The sequence below is a fragment of the Aethalodelphis obliquidens genome, unplaced genomic scaffold (assembly GCF_003676395.1).
Source record: "Aethalodelphis obliquidens isolate GAN/ISIS:26980383/991018 unplaced genomic scaffold, ASM367639v1 scaffold22, whole genome shotgun sequence".
In the NCBI taxonomy this organism is placed as follows: Eukaryota; Metazoa; Chordata; class Mammalia; order Artiodactyla; family Delphinidae; genus Aethalodelphis; species Aethalodelphis obliquidens.
In genome coordinates, this window is record NW_020837966.1 from 16877079 (window position 1) to 16897359 (window position 20281).

Sequence of the window (20281 nt, forward strand, 5' to 3'; positions counted from 1 at the left end):
ACACAGCTTTCTCCCCTGGCATTTTGAGACCAAAAATAGACCAGATAGTAGTGGTCAAAGAACTAGAACACAAACCTGGTGACTAAATAAATGGCACTGAGTAGTTAGGCTACAGAAGCACTACCTATGTGTCCAAAGATGAAAGTGTAAGGATGTTAACTGCAAGCTACATCTTAATAAAGTCACTGGAAACAGCCTCAACACTTAACAGCAGCGTGGATAGCTAAATTATGAAAGTGAAAAGAAATAAGGTGATTTTCATATACCCAAGGAAAGATCTCCAGGTTAAAAAAAAAAAAAATAAGTCACCAAACAACTCATCAGCCTTATTTTTCTCTAAGAAGGGGAGTGAACTGGGGATACGGTGAGGAAGCAGCCTGATGGAGAGTAATTCTTCCTTTTCACTCTATACTTTCGTAAAGTTTGAAATGTTTACAGCGATAATATAATTCTTTGTGAAAAAAGATTGATTTATGTTGAGCCATTTTCCCTACATAATACGAGATGAAAGCTTCTCTATTCTCTGACCCCTGCTTAACTACTAATATACATTTTTTGTTATTGCTGCTGGTCTGTGTTTGTCTTTTTCTCCATTTCCATGGACACAAGCACTCATATCACACTCTTTCCAGGAAACTTCTATGTTTTTCTGTAGGATTTCTGTGTACTTTTCCATACATGCTACACTCCTGGACAAATCACCATTATGCTACCTCCTTCCTGGGTTTTAAAAATGTGACTTCTGGTGGTAAGAAAAAAATTCTAAACAAGATTTCAGAGCAAAAAGCAAAAAAACAAATTGGGGGCTGTCAGCGCTTTATTTACTTCATAAGAAGCAGCCTCTATCCACAATGACCATCAATTCATGTTAAACAGAGACTTAAAAAGAAAAGGCCAATCAGGACATCTTATCACACTTTTGGATTTCAAGGAGCATAAAGAAGTAAAAAAAAAAAAGAAACAAGGGTTTGTGGAAATTGACATGATTTTGTCAGGTAAACATACTATAACCAAACCCCACCCCGCCCCAAAGAAAGACAAAAAGCCTCCACCGTCATGTCATAAAACAAAGCATAGTTCAACATCCAAAAAGTAACATAAGCTCAGAATTTAGGGTCCATTCTTTAGGTTAATCCAGCTTTATGAAAACATATTTAGATGTATGGGAAATCTCCTACCTTAGCTTATTTTATCATATTTGGCTTCAGACCAGGAAGACAAAATTTATCATGAAAATATATCAAATTCAGGATAGTGGGGAGAGGGGCTACTACATAGGAAGGGGCTTTCAGCAAAATTGGTGCCTTTTTATTTCTTAAGCTAGGTAAGGAACATGGGCGTTACTCTTTATAACATTTTATTATCTGACAGTGTGAATAATTAATGTGAAAAAATATTTCCATCATCGGCTGGCTTTAAGAAATCACTGATTTAGTTGAATATATCCATTGCAGGAGGAAATAACTGAGGCCAATATGTATGGTTAAGTGACTTGCCCAAGCAGAGCTCAGAGGACAAATCAAGTATTCCTTCCCAGCAGTCTCTTCAGGAAAGCAGAATTCAGATTTCTGTACTGTTAATTCTTTCCATGAGCATTTGTTTGCATTTTATTGTCTATTCCAATTAAGGTGTGAGATTGTATAAAATTCAATTATTTCCATAGTCTCTAGAAAACATTCCTACATAAAATGTAAGAGTAAGTGTTTGCTATATTTCAAATTATAAAAATCTAGAAGTATGTTGAGTCAGAAACAGGTTTATGTATTAAAATATATTACTTACGTTTTTCAGCTTTAAATGGATTCAAGGGGCTTTGAGAACTAAAGGAAGGTGATTCTATACTTCATCTTCAAAGGAAACAGTTCTACACAGTATCTATGTTAACTTGTTCCCCAGACTAAGACAGCAAAGAATCTCTTTCACGTAATAATTGTTTGATCTGTCCCTTCTTTTTTAAAATTCTCTCTGATCACCAAGAATTTTTTTTTTCTAAAAAAAAAAAAAAAAAAGAGGCAGGTGGTGATGGTAGATGTGTCTCTGGTTACATACCTCACAGAAAAGTACAAAACGGTTGGGCCTGGTTTCTTGGGCAAATCGTGGTCAAGAACTCGGTGGTCTAACTGTAGCCAGTTCTGCTGACCTCTGTAAGAGTAAAACAAAACAAAACAAGAAAGATTAAACAGAAACCCAGAGAAAGGTTTAATAAACACTGTGTTGGCAGAGCTGTGCGGTAACAGTTATTCTCACACATTAATGGTTGGAGTATAACCTGTTACAACCAGTGATGAGGCCAATTTGGCAATTTCTATCAAAATTACAAAAGCACCTGCCTCTGAACCAGCATTGTCATTTCTGGGAGTTAATCAGGATAAACCTGCACATGTGGAAAATAGCCTATGTATAAAGCCACTCACTGTAGCATTGTTTGTAGCAGCAAACAGGCTCACAACAACCTAAAAAAAGGAATTTAAACAGCAATGAAATACTATGCAGCCATACCAAAGATCAAGGGTATCTTTACAAACTTATTGTGAAAAATTTTCAAAATATGGTGTTAAATGAAAAAGCCAGATGCATGACAGTGAGTATAATATATTGCCATTTTTTAAGTTAAAAAAAAGAATAGCTAGACATATGTGCATTTATATGTACAAAAATATCTCAGAGAGGATACATCATGAAATGAACAAGAAACTGAAAACACTGGCTGACTTTGGAGATAAAAACCTAGGTGATATTAAACATATTACTCCTTAAATCCTTATTAAATATAAAATCTGAAATATTTTAGATAGTCAAGAAGGGAAACTTTTCTTTTAATGAAAACAGACACAGATAGCTTTTATAAAAATATGGGGTCGACACACTACTATGTATAGAACAGATAACTAATAAGAACCTACTGAATAGCACAGAGAACTCTTCAATACTCTGTAATGACCCATATGGGAATAGAATCTAAAAAAGAGTGGATATATGTGTATGTATAACTGACTCACTTTGTTGTACAGTAGAAACTAAAACAACATTGTAAATTAACTAGACTCCAATAAAAAAATTAATTAAAAGATAAAATAAAAATATGGGGTCAGGGCTTCCCTGGTGGCACAGTGGTTGAGAGTCCACCTGCTAATGCAGGGGACACGGGTTCATGCCCCGGTTCCGGAAGATCCCACATGCCGCGGAGCGGCTGGGCCCGTGAGCCATGGCCGCTGAGCCTGCGCGTCTGGAGCCTGTGCTCCGCAACGGGAGAGGCCACAGCAGTGCGAGGCCCGCGTACGGCAAAAAAAAAAAAAAAAAAAAAATGGGGTCTAATACTTTCTGGGGGCTGTTTTTGGATATATATTATGGAATTCCTCACACTTAAGCACGTATCTGTTGATTCATTCAAGTGCTTCATTAAATTCATGGGTATAAACATTCTCCTGAAATTGTGACCTGAGGGATAGAAGAATTGAGACACTGTGGCTGGGGATTGTTTATGTGACTTTTCCAAGATGGTCCCACTAGTTGATCCATTTTAGATTGTAAATTCCAAGAAGGCAGAGACTACATTTGCTTGCTTACACAAAACTTAAGAACATGCTGATAGTGGTGCGATGTCAAATTATACCAAAACCTATAATGGTTCAGAAGACATATTCCAGCCTATTTTGGTCTTTGAGTACATAATTTTTTTAAAAATCAGAAAACTCTAAGCTGTATTTATTATAAGTAGATAGGAAACATGAGTAATAATAATAGCAGCTAATCTTTATTGAGCAACTACCTAGTGCCAACCAAGCTGGTACTTTTAAAAATATATTAATACTATATTTTACAGTAAATCTGCAAAGAAAAGTGGTAGAGCTGGGATTTGAACCCAAGACTTAGGATACAGGAGAAAATGAGATTAGAGGGTTGAATCAGCTTTTTTTTTAAAATTTTTGTTTTCTTGTAGTAAGAACTCTTACTACAGATTTACCCACTTAATAATTTTTTTAACATCTTTATTGGAGTATAATTGCTTTACAATGGTGTGTTAGTTTCTGCTTTATAACAAAGCGAATCAGTTTCTGCTTTATAACAAAGTGAATCAGCTATACATATACATATATCCCCATATCTCTTCCCTCTTTCGTCTCCCTCCCTCTCACCCTCCCTATCCCACCCCTCTAGGTGTCACAAAGCACTGACCTGATCTCCCTGTGCATGCAGCTGCTTCCCACTAGCTATCTATCTTACATTTGGTAGTGTATATATATCCATGCCACTCTCTCACTTTGTCCCAGCTTACCTCCCGCTCCCCGTGTCCTCAAGTCCATTCTCTAGTAGGTCTCTGTCTTTATTCCTGTCCTGCCCCTAGGTTCTTCAGAACCTTTTTTTTTTTTTAGATTCCATATACATGTGTTAGCATACGGTATTTGGTTTTCTCTTTCTGACTTACTTCACTCTGTATAACAGACTCTAGGTCCATCCACCTCACTACAAATAACTCAATTTCGTTTCTTTTTATGGCTGAGTAATATTCCATTGTATATATGTGCCACATCTTCTTCATCCATTCATCTGTCGATGGACATTTAGGTTGCGTCCATGTCCTGGCTATTGTAAACAGAGCTGCAATGAACATTGTGGTACATGACTTTTTGAATTATGGTTTTCTCAGGGTATATGCCCAGTAGTGGGATTGCTGGGTCATACGGTAGTTCTATTTGTAGTTTTTTAAGGACCCTCCATACTGTTCTCCATAGTGGCTGTATCAATTTACATTCCCACCAACAGTGCAAGAGGGTTCCCTTTTCTCCACACCCTCTCCAGCATTTATCGTTGGTACATTTTTTGATGATGGCCATTCTGACTGGTGTGAGGTGATACCTCACTGTAGTTTTGATTTGCATTTCTCTAATGATTAGTGATGCTGAGCATCCTTTCATGTGTTTGTTGGCAATATGTATATCTTCTTTGGAGAAACGTCTGTTTACGTCTTCTACCCATTTTGGGATTGGGTTGTTTGTGTTTTCGATATTGAGCTGCGTGAGCTGCTTGTAAATTTTGGAGACTAATCCTCTGTCAGTTGCTTCATTTGCAAATATTTTCTCCCATTCTGAGGGTTGTCTTTTCATCTTGTTTGTGGTTTCCTTTGCTGTGCAAAAGCCTTTAAGTTTCATTAGGTACCATTTATTTATTTCTGTTTTTATTTCCATTTCTCTAGGAGGTGAGTCAAAAAGGATCTTGCTGTGATTTATGTCAAAGTGTTCTGCCTACGTTTTCCTCTAAGAATTTGATAGTGTCTAGCCTTACATTACATATATATATATATATATATATATATATATATATATATATATAATTTTTTTTTTTTTTTGTGGTACGCCGGCCTCTCACTGTTGTGGGCTCTCCCGTTGTGGAGCACAGGCTCTGGACGCACAGGCTCAGCGGCCATGGCTCACGGGCCTAGCCACTGTGTGGCATGTGGGATCTTCCTGGACCGGGGCATGAACCCATGTCCCCCCCATCGGCAGGCGGACTCTCAACCACTGCACCACCAGGGAAGCCCAAGCCTTACAGTTTAGTCTTTAATCCATTTGAGTTTATTTTTGTGTATGGTCTTAGGGAGTGTTCTAATTTCATACTTTTACATGTACCTGTCCAGTTTTCCCAGCACCACTTATTGAAGAGGCTGTCTTTTCTCCATTGTATATTCTTGCCTCCTTTATCAAAAATAAGGCAACCATATGTGCGTGGGTTTATCTCTGGGCTTTCTATCCTGTTCCATTGATCTATATTTCTGTTTTTGTGCCAGTACCATACTGTCTTACTTACTGTAGCTTTGTAGTATAGTCTGAAGTCAGGGAGCCTGATTCCTCCAGCTCCATTTTTCGTTCTCAAGATTGCACTGGCTATTTGGGGTCTTTTGCGTTTCCATACAAATTGTGAAATTTTTTGTTCTAGCTCTGTGAAAAATGCCATTGGTAGTTTGATAGGGATGGCCTCGAATCTGTAGATTGCTTTGAGTAGTATAGTCATTTTCACAATATTGACTCTTCTAATCCAAGAACATGGTATATCTCTCCATCTATTTGTATCATCTCTAATTCTTTTCATTAGTGTCTTATCGTTTTCTGAATACAGGTCTTTTGTCTCCTTAGGTAGGTTAATTCCTAGGTGTTTTATTCTTTTTGTTGCAGTGGTAAATAGGAGTGTTTCCTTGATTTCTCTTTCAGATTTTTCATCATTAGTGTATAGAAATGCCAGAGATTTCTGTGCATTAATTTTATATCCTGCTACTTTACCAAATTCATTGATTAGCTCTAGTAGTTTTCTGGTAGCATCTTTAGGATTCTCTGTGTATAATATCATGTCATCTGCAAACAGTGACAGCTTTACTTCTTCTTTTCCGATTTGGATTCCTTTTATTTCCTTTTCTTCTCTGATTGCTGTGACTAAAACTTCCAAAACAATGTTGAATAATAGTGGTGAGAGTGGGCAACCTTGTCTTGTTCCTGATCTTAGTGGAAATGGTTTCAGTTTTTCACCACTGAGGACGATGTTGGCTGTGGCTTTGTCATATATGGCCTTTATTGAGTTGAGGTAAGTTCCCTCTATGCCTACTTTCTGGACGGTTTTTATCATAAATGGGTGTTGAATATTGTCAAAAGCTTTTTCTGCATCTATTGAAATGATCATATGGTTTTTATTCTTCAATTTATTAATATGGTGTATCACATTGACTGATTTGCATATATTGAAGAATCCTTGCATTCCTGGGATAAACCCCACTTGACCATGGTGTATGATCCTTTTAATGTGCTGTTGGATTCTGTTTGCTAGTATTTTGTTGAGGATTTTTGCATCTATGTTCATCAGTGATATTGGCCTGTAGTTTTCTTTCTTTGTGACATCTTTGTCCGGTTTTGGTATCAGGGTGATGGTGGCCTCGTAGAATGAGTTTGGGAGTGTTTCTCCCTCTGCTATATTTTGGAAGAGTTTGAGGACAGCTGTTAGCTCTTCTCTAAATGTTTGATAGAATTCACCTGTGAAGCCATCTGGTCCTGGACTTTTGTTTGTTGGGAGATATTTAATCACAGTCTCAATTTCAGTGCTTGTGATTGGTCTGTTCATACTTTCTTTTTCTTCCTGTTCAGTCTTGGAAGGTTGTGCTTTTCTAAGAATTTGTCCATTTCTTCAAGGTTGTCCATTTTATTGGCACAGAGTTGCTTGTAGTAATCTCTCATGATCCTTGTATTTCTGCAGTGTCAATTGTTACTTCTCCTTTTTCATTTCTAATTCTATTGATTTGAGTCTTCTCCCTTTTTTTCTTGATGGGTCTGGCTAATGGTTTATCAATTTTGTTTACCTTCTCAAAGAACCAGCTGTTAGTTTTATTGATATTTGCTATTGTTTCCTTCATTTCTTTTTCATTTATTTCTGATCTGATCTTTATGATTTCTTTCCTTCTGCTAACTTAGGGGTTTTTTTTGTTCTTCGTTCTCTAATTGCTTTAGGTGTAACGTTAGGTTGTTTATTTGCGATGTTTCTTGTTTCTTAAGGTAGGACTGTATTGCTATAAACTTCCCTCTTAGAACTGCTTTCACTGCAGTGCATAGATTTTGGGTGATCGTGTTTTCATTGTCATTTGTTCCTAGGATTTTTTTGATTTCCTCTTTGATTTCTTCAGTGATCTCTTGGTTATTAAGTAGTGTATTGTTTAGCCTCCATGTGTTTGTATTTTTTACAGATTTTTTTCCTGTGATTGATATCTAGTCTCATAGCGCTGTGGTCAGAAAAGGTACTTGATACAATTTCAATTTTCTTACATTTACCAAGGCTTGACTTGTGACCCCAGATATGATTTATCCTGGAGAATGTTCCATGAGCACTTGAGAAGAAAGTGTATTCTGTTGTTTTTGGATGGAATGTCCTAAATATCAATTAAGTCCATCTTGTTTAATGTATCATTTAAAGCTTGTGTTTCCTTATTTATTTTCATTTTGGATGATCTGTCCATTAGTGAAAGTGGGGTGTTAAAGTCCCCTACTATTATTGTGTTACTGTTGATTTCCCCTTTTATGTCTGTAAGCATTTGCCTTATGTATCGAGGTGCTCCTATGTTGGGGGCATAAATATTTACAATTGTTATATCTTCTTCTTGGATCGATCCCTTGATCATTATGCAGTGTCCTTCTTTGTCTCTTGTAATAGTCTTTATTTTAAAGTCTATTTTGTCTGATACGAGAATTGCTACTCCAGCTTTCTTTAGGTTTCCATTTGCATGGAATATCTTTTTCCATCCCATCACTTTCCGTCTGTATGTGTCCCTAGGTCTGAAGTGGGTCTATTGTAGACAGCATATATACGGGTCTTGTTTTTGTATCCATTCAGCCAGTCTACATCTTTTGGTTGGAGCATTTAATCCATTTATATTTAAGGTAATTTTCGATATGTATATTCCTATTGCCATTTTCTTAATTGTTTTGGGTTTGTTATTGTAGGTCTTTTCCTTCTCTGTGTTTCCTGTCTAGAGGAGTTCCTTTAGCATTTGTTGTAAAGCTGGTTTGGTGGTGCTGAATTCTCTTAGCTTTTGCTTGTCTGTAAAGGTTTTAATTTCTCTGTCAAATCTGAATGAGATCCTTGCTGGGTAGAGTAATCTTGGTTGTAGGTTTTTCCCTTTCATCACTTTAAATATGTCCTGCCATTCCCTTCTGGGGTGCAGAGTTTCTGCTGAAAGATCAGGTATTAACCTTATGGGGATTCCCTTGTATGTTATTTGTTGTTTTTCCCTTGCTGCTTTTAATATTTTTTCTTTGTATTTAATTTTTGAAAGTTTGATTAATATGTGTCTTGGCGTGTTTCTCCTTAGATTTATCCTGTATGGGACTCTCTTTACTTCCTGGACTTGATTAACTATTTCCTTTCCCATATTCGGGAAGTTTTCAACTATAATCTCTTCAAATATTTTCTCAGTCCCTTTCTTTTCCTCTTCTTCTTCTGGGACCCCTGTAATTTGAATTTTGGTGCATTTAATGTTGTCCCAGAGGTCTCTGAGACTGTCCTCAGTTCTTTTCATTCTTTCTTTATTCTGCTCTGCAGTAGTTATTTCCACTATTTTATCTTCTAGGTCACTTATCCGTTCTTCTCCCTCAGTTATTCTGCTATTCATTCCTTCTACAGAATTTTAAATTTCATTTATTGTGTTGTTCATCATTGCTTGTTTGCTCTTTAGTTCTTCTAGGTCCTTGTTAAACGTTTCTTGTATTTTCTCCATTCTACTTCCAAGCTTTTGGATCATCTTTACTATCATTATTCTGAATTCCTTTTCAGGTAGACTGCCTATTTCCTCTTCATTTGCTTGGTCTGGTGGGTTTCTACCTTGCACCTTCATCTGCTGTGTGTTTCTCTGTCTTCTCATTTTACTTAAGTTGCTGTGTTTGGGCTCTCCTTTTCGCAGGCTGCAGGTTCGTAGTTCCCGTTGTTTTTGGTGTCTGTCCCCAGTGTCTAAGGTTGGTTCAGTGTGTTGTGTAGGCTTCTTCGTGGAGGGGACTGGTACCTGTGTTCTGGTGGATGAGGCTGGATCTTGTCTTTCTGGTGGCCAGGTCCATGTCTGGTGGTGTGTTTTGGGGTGTATGTGGCCTTATGATTTTAGGCAGCCTCTCTGCTAATGGATGGGGTTGTGTTCCTTTCTTGCTAGTTGTGTGGCATAGGGCGTCCAGCAGTGTAGCTTGCTGGTCATTGAGTGGAGCTGGGTCTTGGGGTTGAGATGGAGATCTCTGGGAGATTTTCGCCGTTTGATATTACGTGGAGCTGGGAGGTCTCTTGTGGACCAGTGTCCTGAACTTGGCTCTCCCACCTCAGTGGCACAGCACTGACTCCTGGCTGGAGCACCAAGAGCCTTTCATCCACACGGCTCAGAATAAAAGGGAGAAAGAAAAGAAAAAAAGAAAAGAGAAGGGAAGGGAAGGGAAGGAAGGAGATAAAATAAAATAAAATTATTAAATTATTAAGAAAAAAAATTTTAAGTAATAAAAAAAAACGGACAGACAGAAACCTAGGACAAATGGTAAAAGCAAAGCTATACAGACAAAATCACGCACAGAAGCATATACATACACACTCACAAAAAGAGAAAAAGGGAATAATATATATATATCGTTGCTCCCAAAGTCCACCTCCTTAATCTGGGATGATTTGTTGTCTATTCAGGTATTCCACAGATGCAGGGTACAGCAAGTTGATTGTGGAGATTTAATCTGCTGCTCCTGAGGCTGCTGGGAGAAATTTCCCTTTCTCTTCTTTGTTCGCACAGCTCCTGGGGTTCAGCTTTGGATTTGGCCCCGCCTCTGCGTGTAGGTTGCCTGAGGGCGTCTGTTCTTCGCTCGGACAGCACGGGGTTAAAGGAGCAGCTGCTTCGGGGGCTCTGGCTCACTCAGGCCGCGGGGAGGGAGGGGCGCGGATGCGGGGCGAGCCTGCGGCGGCAGAGGCCAGCGTGACGTTACACCAGCCTGAGGCGCGCCGTGCGTTCTCCCAGGGAAGTTGTCCCTGGATCACCGGACCCTGGCGGTGGTGGGCTGCACAGGCTTCCCGGAAGGGGGGTGTGGATAGTGACCTGTGCTCGCACACAGGCTTCTTGGTGGCGGCAGCAGCACCCTTAGCGTCTCATGCCCGTTTCTGGGGTCCGCGCTCATAGCCGCGGCTCGCGCCCGTCTCTGGAGCTCCTTTAAGCGGCGCTCTGAATCCCCTCTCCTCGCGCACCAGGAAACGAAGAGGCAAGAAAAAGTCTCTTGCCTCTTCGGCAGCTCCAGACGTTTTCCCGGACTCCCTCCCGGCTACCTGTGGCGCACTAGCCCCTTCAGGCTGTGTTCACGCCGCCAACCCCAGCCCTCTCCCTGGGATCCGACCTCCGAAGCCCGAGCCTCAGCTCGCAGCCCCGCCCGCCCCGGCGGGTGAGCAGACAAGCCTCTCCGGCTGGTGAGTGGTGGCCGGCCCCAATCCTCTGTGAGGGAATCTCTCCGCTTTGCCCTCCGCACCCCTGTAGCCGCGCTCTCCGCGGCTTCGAAGCCTTCCCCCCTCTGCCACCCGCAGTCTCCGCCCGCGAAGGGGCTCCTAGCGTGTGGAAACCCTTCCTCCTTCACAGCTCCCTCCCACTGGTGCAGTCCCGTCCCTATTCTTTGGTCTCTGCTTTTTCTTTTACCCTACCCAGGTACGTGGGGAGTTTCTTGCCTTTTGGGAGGTCTGGGGTCTTCTGCCAGCGTTCAGTAGGTGTTCCGTAGGAGGTGTTTCACATGTAGCCGGATTTCTGATGTATTTATGGGGAGGAAGGTGATCTCCGCGTGTTACTCTTCCGCCATCTTGAGGCTCCTCCCCTATTCCTGTTTTTTGTCACTTACTAGTTTTAACATAGGAAAAAAGTGTGTCTTTATTTCTGTAATTATTAGATGAGACTTCCAATAACTGTCTCTAGCTTTCCTTGGAGGAATATTATCAAGATAAGTTGATATAAGTGACATAAGGAAAGGTTCATAGAATTACTGCTTTTGTGGGTAAAAAATATATAAGGATAGGGGACTGGAAGTTAAAAGATTCTTACACTGTATTTGATCAAGTTTAGGATGGCACTGATTTGAAGACATACCCCAGTTTCACAGATGCTCAAATGTATGTCTGAAATACATAAAGTATTGTATAGTATTCAAAAGTTTTCTTAGAGAAAATGAGACTAATTTTGAATTGTCTTTTTTGCTTTTACTTAGGAAGATGTGGCATCATTTAAGAAGCATAATGTATATTTACATGAACTTGTGTGAAATGATGTCCAAGAATGCAGCACGTTGTATAATAACATATAGAGCATAAATCAATTATTATTAACCACAGAAGACACTCAAATACTATTATATATTGACGAAAATTCTTAGAATTCTTAGATACACTTCTGGAGAGATACAGAGCAAACTGCTACATCAAAAGACAGCAGCCTCAACTATGATATTAAGTGTTTTTATAAGAAGATATTCATGTAAAAGTAATACAAAAATAAGTTTTTAGAAAAAAAATCTACCCATAATTTCACCAACAGGATGAAGTTAGAAGAACAAAAAAGTGAAAATTACCCTTAACTCTATCATTGAGATATATTCCAGGTTAACATGCTCTTTTCTAGCCTTTGAGAGTAAAATGAGATCAAAAAGCACTTATTCCTTATAACCTACTTTTCTCAAGTGTTTCCATCAGCAAATGGGACAGATCTAATCAATACCTCAAAAAGACATGAATTTACACATTCACCTCTATCAGCTGTGTTAGCCCACTATGAAGCAAGCGTCCCTTTTGGCTAGAATTGTATCAGTCAAAGGTCGATCATCTCAGGCCCACCGGATGGAACGGTGATCAAAAATCCCAATTGTGTTGTGAAACCTATTTGTTATTTCTTAATAAACAAAGCTCATCCAGCAAATCCTTTCAAAACAAGGAAAGGAAAAAAATGTCAAGTGGGTTGAAGGGGATGGGAACCATTATGGGGAACAGAGTGCTGCCTTAGGAGGGTCGTGACTGCCCTCTAGGGGTAAAGACTCGCCCTGCACACAGAACACCAGAAGGCACTAACCCGCGTGAGCTTAGGAATTCTATCCCCTCCCTCCAATAGGACCACGAATTGGTTTTTGTTGGTCACCATCACTACTTTTATCATGTAACCGCGTGATTCCATTTTTCCATTCCTCTTCTTGGCCCGTGGAGTAGGATACAGACAGTGGCTAGTTTCATTGACAAAATGTCCCCTCCGCTTTGCCTTACTCTATTTGAAGTTCACCAAAGGCAAAGAACTGATGTGGCATCTGGGCTGGAAAATGCAATTCACACAGCATCCTGGGAGGGATCCGACTAAGTGGTTTTATGCGGGCGGGGGAAGGGGAGTGCCGAAAGAAAATACTTTCCAAAAATATTTACCAGACAAGAAAAAGAACTAAGCCTGTGACCAAGACATTCCAAGGAGACACCCTTTGACAGAAGCAATTTTCCAGACCTGTTCCCCAGAAAGGTGGAAATGGCCAATTCCCACTCCCCCAAGAGCCCAGCTCATACTTCTTCTAAAAATAAACACAGCTAGAGCCAGAAGACACCTTCTAAACTGATCATAATTCAGAAACAGACTCTGCTGTCATTTGCAGGGGAGTGCACGAAGGACACTTTGGAGCCAGGCTTCTTGGAAAGACTATAAGCATTGACTGATGTCACTAAAGAAAATAGCTAGAGGAGGGACTTAAGTGAGACATTCTTCTTCCAATAGAGTATTTAGAAAGAAATCATCCCCAGGCACACGATGGGGAGAGTGGCCCAAGGCAGAAAAGGAAATCATTCATATTATGTATTCCTTACTTTCTGAAGAGAAGGTGCTACAGTCTGAACACTTGATGTATGCCCCCTCTGGTTATGTTCACCTGAGTCTGGAGCTTTCCCAAAAGCCAGCCATGTGGCCAGGACACTTTTCCAGCCCACCATGAACCTTACAGCCTGGGACATTTGCAAGACCACAGTCATTAATCATGTCACTCCCCTGCAGAACATCCTTCAGGGGCCTTGGTGTGCCTTCTGCATCTCCATGACTCTCTGGGCTCACCTGTGTGTTTGTCCTTATATCTTAATCCACGCTCAGGCCAGTTTCCTAGCCACTGGGCAGATGTACCATGTTCATGACCATGTCCATGCACTGGTGCACCAAATGACTTTTCCCTGAATGCCGGCTCCTCTCCCCACTACCTAAGGTCTAAGTGCCCTCCCAGTTACCCTCCTGTGTGGCTTCCCACCCAAGTCCTCCTTCAGAGCACACCTTCCTGCCATGACTACGAACGATAGGATGTTGTGTGCGTGGGCTCTGCATAGTATTATACCTGTTTAATAGTATAATACTATGACCCTATCATATGTACCTTATATAGTACTTATTACTTTGGTGCTATTATTATGCCCATTGTACAGATGAGAAAACTTGAGTGTCAGAGGTATTAAGTCTAAGATCTCATAGCTACCAAGCTTCTCTGATGTCCACCCTGCCTCCCTCTCAACCATTATCTTGTACCACTTTTCCTCTTACTCTCTCTATTCAAGGCATACTGGCTTTTTTTTTTCGTTCTCAAAAATAAAAAAACAAAGTCAAGCTTATTCTCACCTGAGAGTATTTCCACCCGCTTTAGTTAAGAAAGGCACCCCTACTTTTGCAGAACTGGTTCTTGCTTTCTATTACACATCACCTTTTATAAGCCGTCCTGGTCCACCCTGTCTAAAACTGCACCACCCCACCCCCATTTTTCTTGATCATGGCCTCTTGTTTCATGTTCTTCAAAGCACTTGTCATTGCTGGTATCTTCTCATTTATCTTTTTTTTTTTTTAATATTTATTTATTTTGGCTACACTGGGTCTTAGTTGCAGCATGCAGGACCGTTTAGTTGCAGCATGCAGACTCTTAGTTGTGGCATGTGGACTCTTTAGTTGCGGCATGCATGTGGGATCTAGTTCCCCAGCCAGGGATCAAACCCGGGCCCCCTGCATTGGGAGCGCAGAGTCTTACCCGCTGGACCACCAGGGAAGTCCCTCATTTATCTATTTATTTACTTGTTCTACTGGACCATACTAGTGCAACATAAGCTCCATGAGAGGAAGAACCTGGTCTGTGTTGTTCACAGCTGAATCCCTGGAAGCTAGAACAAATGCCTGGCATTTAGTGGCACTCAAGAAATAACTGTTGAATGGATAAATTACTCCAACATTCATGATTTTAGCCTCTATTTTATGTGACCTTTCCCCAAATTGTAGTGTTTGTGTATTTATGGTTTTTACCATATAACTTAGCCACCATGTATTTATGGTTTTAAGTCAATGCTGTTTGCTATGATTTCAGTCACATCCAGATCCAACCTGTATGTGTGTGTTTGATCACTGATTCTCATGAACTGGTTTTGTCTTTCCAGCTAGCGCCTGTGCTCAATGGACATCTGCATTTCCTATTTCATCCAGCAGAGGACTGATCAGACAAGGTCTCAAACTGCTGTTGAGTGAACAGATAATTTTGTGATTCGGGATGAAGTGGGTGAGGTGGAGTGCACTTTTTTCCTGCTTTGTTGAACTACATTCAGGAAACATCTTGAGTCTGAAATCAAAGTTTTCAGGTTTTTCTATGTCTCCTGACAACTCAGCTGTCTGGGGTTTTTTTGTTTGTTTTTTTTGCCCAGCCCAAGTCCTGAGCCCACTGGCATTTCCAGGAGGTCCTAAGCTTGCAGCCCACCAAGGCTGGAAGTAATCAGCACATACAAAGTGTTAAAAACAAATTAACCCCTTCCTGAGGTAATTTTCTGCCTGGTTGACATGAAGAATGGAAAAACATTTAAACTGAGAGAGTTACGGAAAGAATGCTGGCTGGGTGGTTGGCCAATATATTTTGTGTCTGGAACACGTTTTCTTGAATTTTAATATTTGAAGAGCTCTTTGCAAATTATCCCATAAGGGAGAAGAAATCATTTAATATATCAAGCTGCATATAACGTAGGCAAGTCAGGCTGCCATAAAGCACACACACACACATACACACATGCAGAAAAGAGCTGGTAAGACTAAACACCTTAGCTTCCCCGGAGCTTTAAATTCTTGTGAATTCACTGTTACATACCAAAATATACACAATATCCACGTTAGCATTAAAAATGTAAGTAAAAGAAAAAAAAATGAGGGTTACATAAAATGGGCCTGCCTAAGTGGAAGTTAGAAATTTCGTCCATCATTCAAGTATATACATATTTATCAGGTGGGCACCAAAATCGCCTTTAAACTTTCTGGCCACCACATCCAAACATTAATTCGGTTTCAAGATATGAGTAGATGACACTAGCGTTTCTAGCCCTGGTACATAAGCTAAATAAGCAAGCACAACTGCATTCAAAGAAACGTGACGACAGACTATCATCTAGAATAACAAACTCATTGCAACAAATTGCTAAGGGCCTTGGGACAATGTTCTGAGTTCTTAGAACGATCAATATTCCCTTTCTTCTCCTTTTACCAGAGTTCTAAAGAAAAACCTGTATTAAGAAATCTTTAGGGGCTTCCCTGGTGGCGCAGTGGTTGAGAGTCCGCCTGCAGATGCAGGGGACGCGGGTTCGTGCCCCGGTCCGGGAGGATCCCACGTGCCGCGGAGCGGCTGGGCCCGTGAGCCATGGCCGCTGCGCCTGCGCGTCCGGAGCCTGTGCTCCAAAACGGAAAAGGCAAAAAAAGGAGGGGGCCCGCGACCCAAAAAAAAAAAAAAAAAAAGAAATCTTTAGCTAAGCAGGACATATTCTAATTCTTGCAGCAGTCCCCCTGCCCCTGCTTTTGCCAGTTGAGAGTTATGCACATAGGTAACCCAGACAAAAGGTAAAAATAGGAAAACTCTTACGTGTCATCTGTAAACGTGATTCCAAAATACTCCTTTTCTTTCAGGCTGAAATGCGAAGCCACGAGGTCCAGCAACTCTCTTGATAAAAGTTTGGGCTGTTAAGATAAAAATAGGATTAGGAACAATTTGGTCCCCTCTCTCTCTTACTGCTACCACTTTCCTCTGTCCCAAACAGTTTAAAGCAGCCTTTGTTTGTTTGTTTTCGGATGCCCGTGCCCTTTTGTTGCTTAATCTACTATAGACCATTCTCTAAGGGTTCGGGAAGGGGCGGAAATGGGAACAGGAACACCGCTGAGATCATCATTTTGATATATTTGCAATTCCGTCCAGCACCTTATTTTTTCCTCTAAAGTAAAAGTGTATGCACCAATGCATTGGTGTTTTGGAAAAAATGCTCTTTTATATATAGTATGGTTTAGTGATCAAGACAAAGAATATGAAACACCGCCTAGACTGTAGGAATAACTTGGCTTGGTCAACTGAGGAGGGTCAAGACCCAAAGGCTCAAGACCCAGAGAGAACTAACAACAACAACAACACCACAATAATAATAATAGTGACTGTCTACTGTGCTGGACTCCTTCTACCCATTATTTCATTTTAATCCTTACAAAGAGTCTATGAAGTAGGGGTTCCTGCCATTTTATAGATGAGCCAACAAAGGCCAAGAGCCGTCAAGCATCTTGCTTGATGTTCCAGTTAGTTAAGGACCTGATTTGAACCCAGTTCTGTCTGAATCCAAAGACTAAGCTTTGCACTTCTCTCCTGGGATGGAGTAACTGTATCCATCGTACAGATCATCATCACCAGTACTTACTGGGCACCTCATTAGAGGAAGGATCTAGTCTATAAGCTTTTGGGAAGCACTGGCTCTGGTGGGAAGAAGCACGGTTTGTAATCAGCCAGTGTCCAGAGTGAGAGCAGATGGTGGATTTGCAGAGACTGGGGAAGGAAAGGGGGATTTGCAGGGAGGCATTCTAGGTGGACTTTTGACCTTTGAGCCACACGTTTTAGGGCTCATTATGGTAGTTTGAGGGTTGGATGTTTGTTGTTGGGGAAGAAAGAACAGTCATGATAAAAAAAGAAGAAAGAAAAAAAGTTAAAGGAAAAGAAAAAAGAAAAGAATAGAAATCTAGACCAAAAGGTCTACTCTGGTGAAACTATGATTGATGTGCTATTTTCATTCTAATTGAAGCCTGTACAGAGTGGGCTCGGCACAGCCTCAGAAAGGAGAAGAATTTAGGTTTGGTGAAGGGAGGGAATTCTAGCCACGGCTTTAGGTGTGGCTGTCATCAGGCACTTCCACGGTCTTTTAAGATTCTGGGTCCAGAGTGTTGGGTGAATAAAGACAGAAGCATCAATAATTAAGATATCATCACTCAGATAGTCCCATGTGTTTTGCAGAGATTTTGTTCACATATATAATGTAGTTTGATGTTTTTTTAATTATACTGAAGTACAGTTGATTTACAATGTTCTGTTAATTTCTACTGTACAGCAAATTGACTCAGTTATACATATACATACATATATATATATATATGCTTTTTTAATATTCTTTTCCACTATGGTTTATCACAGGATATTGAATATAGTTCCCTGTGCTATACAGTAGGACCTTGTTTATCCATCCTGTATCTACGAGTTTGTATCTGCTAATCCCAAGCTCCCAAGCTCCCAAGCTGACTTGCAGACATAGAGAATAGACTTGTGGCTGTCAAGGGGGAGGGCGGGGGAGGGAAGGATTGGGAGCTTGGGATTAATCTAGTATGATTTTAACCATAATTTCTGAGAGGAATATTAGGCAATCTTAATCCCAGTTCACAGCTGTTGAAACTGGGTATTTAACTTGGACCATGCCATGTGACAGGAAAGTGGCAGAATGACGAGTCTCAGCTCACAAAAACCCTTTCAGGGAAGCATTATGGTCTCCAGTTTACCAACAAGAGGTGATTCAGAGAAGTCAAGTCACTTGCCCAGGGTCACACAGCTACTGAGTGTCAAAGCTCAGACTGCAATCCAAGCATCTCTGAATCCTGTCACCAGTCTCTAGTTACTCTTAAATACAGCTACGTTTCCTTGCTTTGAAGCTTTATCCCCCATAAACAATCCTGTGTCACTGGCTCTGAGGCACAGATAAGCAAGCAGGCTGAACACAGGCCACAAGGCCTACAGAGGGAACCAGGATGGCTTGTCCCTATGTGGCATCACCTACCTGAACCAGCAGCTCCAATCTCCTGTCATCCAGGAGGTGCACCTGGCAGTGCCTGCCTTCTGTCATCTGTGGAGACAAGACAGCAAGAGTGGCATCAGGCTGGGGCTGGCAGGCAAACCCTTCAACTTGATTTACCATTTCTTTTACGGGTGATGTGCTCAGCCTAAAAATGCCATCAGTTGAGTTAATCAACAGGTTTGGTCATAAACAGATTTATTATACGGCATCAGCTCTTGCACTTATTTTTATTTATTTATTTATTTTTATTGTATATTTTTTGGCTGCGTTGGGTCTTTGTTGCTGTGTGTAGGCTTTCTCTAGTTGTGGCGAGAGGGGGCTACTCTTCGTTGTGGTGCGCGGGCTTCTCATTGCCGTGGCTTCTCTTGTTGCAGAGCACCGGCTCTAGGTGTGTGGGCTTCAGTAGTTGCGGCGCGTGGGCTCAGTAGTTGTGGCTCGCGGGCTTAGTTGCTCCGCGGCATGTGGGATCTTCCCGGACCAGGGCTTGAAGCCGTGTCCCCTGCATTGGCAGGCGGATTCTTAACCACTGTGCCACCAGAGAAGTCCCTATTTTTATTTTTTTAGCTCTTAGATTTAAAAGAAAAAAGAATGAAAAGCAAAGACCACTCAATATATTGAAAAAACAATACCTATACAACACACAAAATTATACTATGAAAAGCAGGTTTCCTTCCCAGAGGAAACTACTATACTTTTCCTTGAATCAATATTTTATTTTCCAAATGAAGATGGTTTTATTCATTGTTGTGTTTTAATAAACACAATACATGCATAATTATAGGATGAAAAACAAATGATACTAAAGTTAAAATGTAAAGTCTCCATTTTTGAAACTTTGGCCCTCCTTTGTAGTATTCATATCACTACCATAATTAACAGTTAAGAATAGTTAGACAGGGAGTTCCCTGGTGGTCCAGTGGTTAAGAACCGATCTGCGATGCAGCAACACCGGTTCGATCCCTGGTCAGGGAACTAAGGTCTCACATGCCGCAGGGCAACTAAGCCCGCGCACCACAACTAGAGCAACTAGAGAGCCCACGCGCCACAACTACTGAGCCCATGTGCTCTGGAGCCCGCGTGCCACAACTAATGAGCCCATGTGCCCGCATGCCACAACTAGAGAGAAGCCCACGCACTGCAACAAAAGATCTCGTGTGCCACAACTAAAAAATAACAACACAGCTAAAAAATACTTTTAAAAAAAGAAGAGTTAAGACAGTTAAGAACAATTCGATGTATTAATTAGTAATTATATTTAATTTTTTATCACTTATAACTGCAATACTGGGAAATTACTCCTTGTAAAATATTTAAACAATGCATAGAATGCAAAGATCAACTTTGAGTAACTCATGCTCCAAACCTTTCTACCTGCAGAAATTACCCCTCTGGCAGATTGAGGAGAATCCTCACAGACCATCTTTAGATGGATTTTCAGATAGATACATGTACATGTTAAAAAAACATATTCTCATGTTAAATGTTTTACTTTAATATTATATTGAACATATTTTGAAATGAAGCAGGTACTCTTTTTTTAACTTTTTTAAAATAATTAATTTATTTTTATTTAGTTTTGGCTGCATTGGATCTTCATTGCTGCGTGTGGACTTTCTCTAGTTGTGGCGAGCGGGGGCTACTCTTTGTT

At 40.6% G+C, this 20281-nt stretch overlaps 1 protein-coding gene across 7 annotated transcripts in view; it reads right to left on the reverse strand.

The window, feature by feature from the left end:
* The window catches only part of FRMD4B (FERM domain containing 4B), a 336453-nt gene that overhangs the window by 110568 nt on the left and 205604 nt on the right, over positions 1-20281 (reverse strand). For 6 of the 7 annotated variants that reach the window (XM_027121373.1, XM_027121372.1, XM_027121370.1 and 3 more), the window contains 3 exons: positions 18616-18681; positions 16401-16495; positions 2050-2142 (listed from right to left, as the gene is read on the reverse strand). In XM_027121373.1, the coding sequence (XP_026977174.1) occupies positions 2050-2142; positions 16401-16495; positions 18616-18681 (254 nt within the window). Of the gene's footprint in view, positions 1-2049; positions 2143-16400; positions 16496-18615; positions 18682-20281 lie in introns of those variants that run through there. The other variant, XM_027121375.1, reaches the window with a different exon arrangement.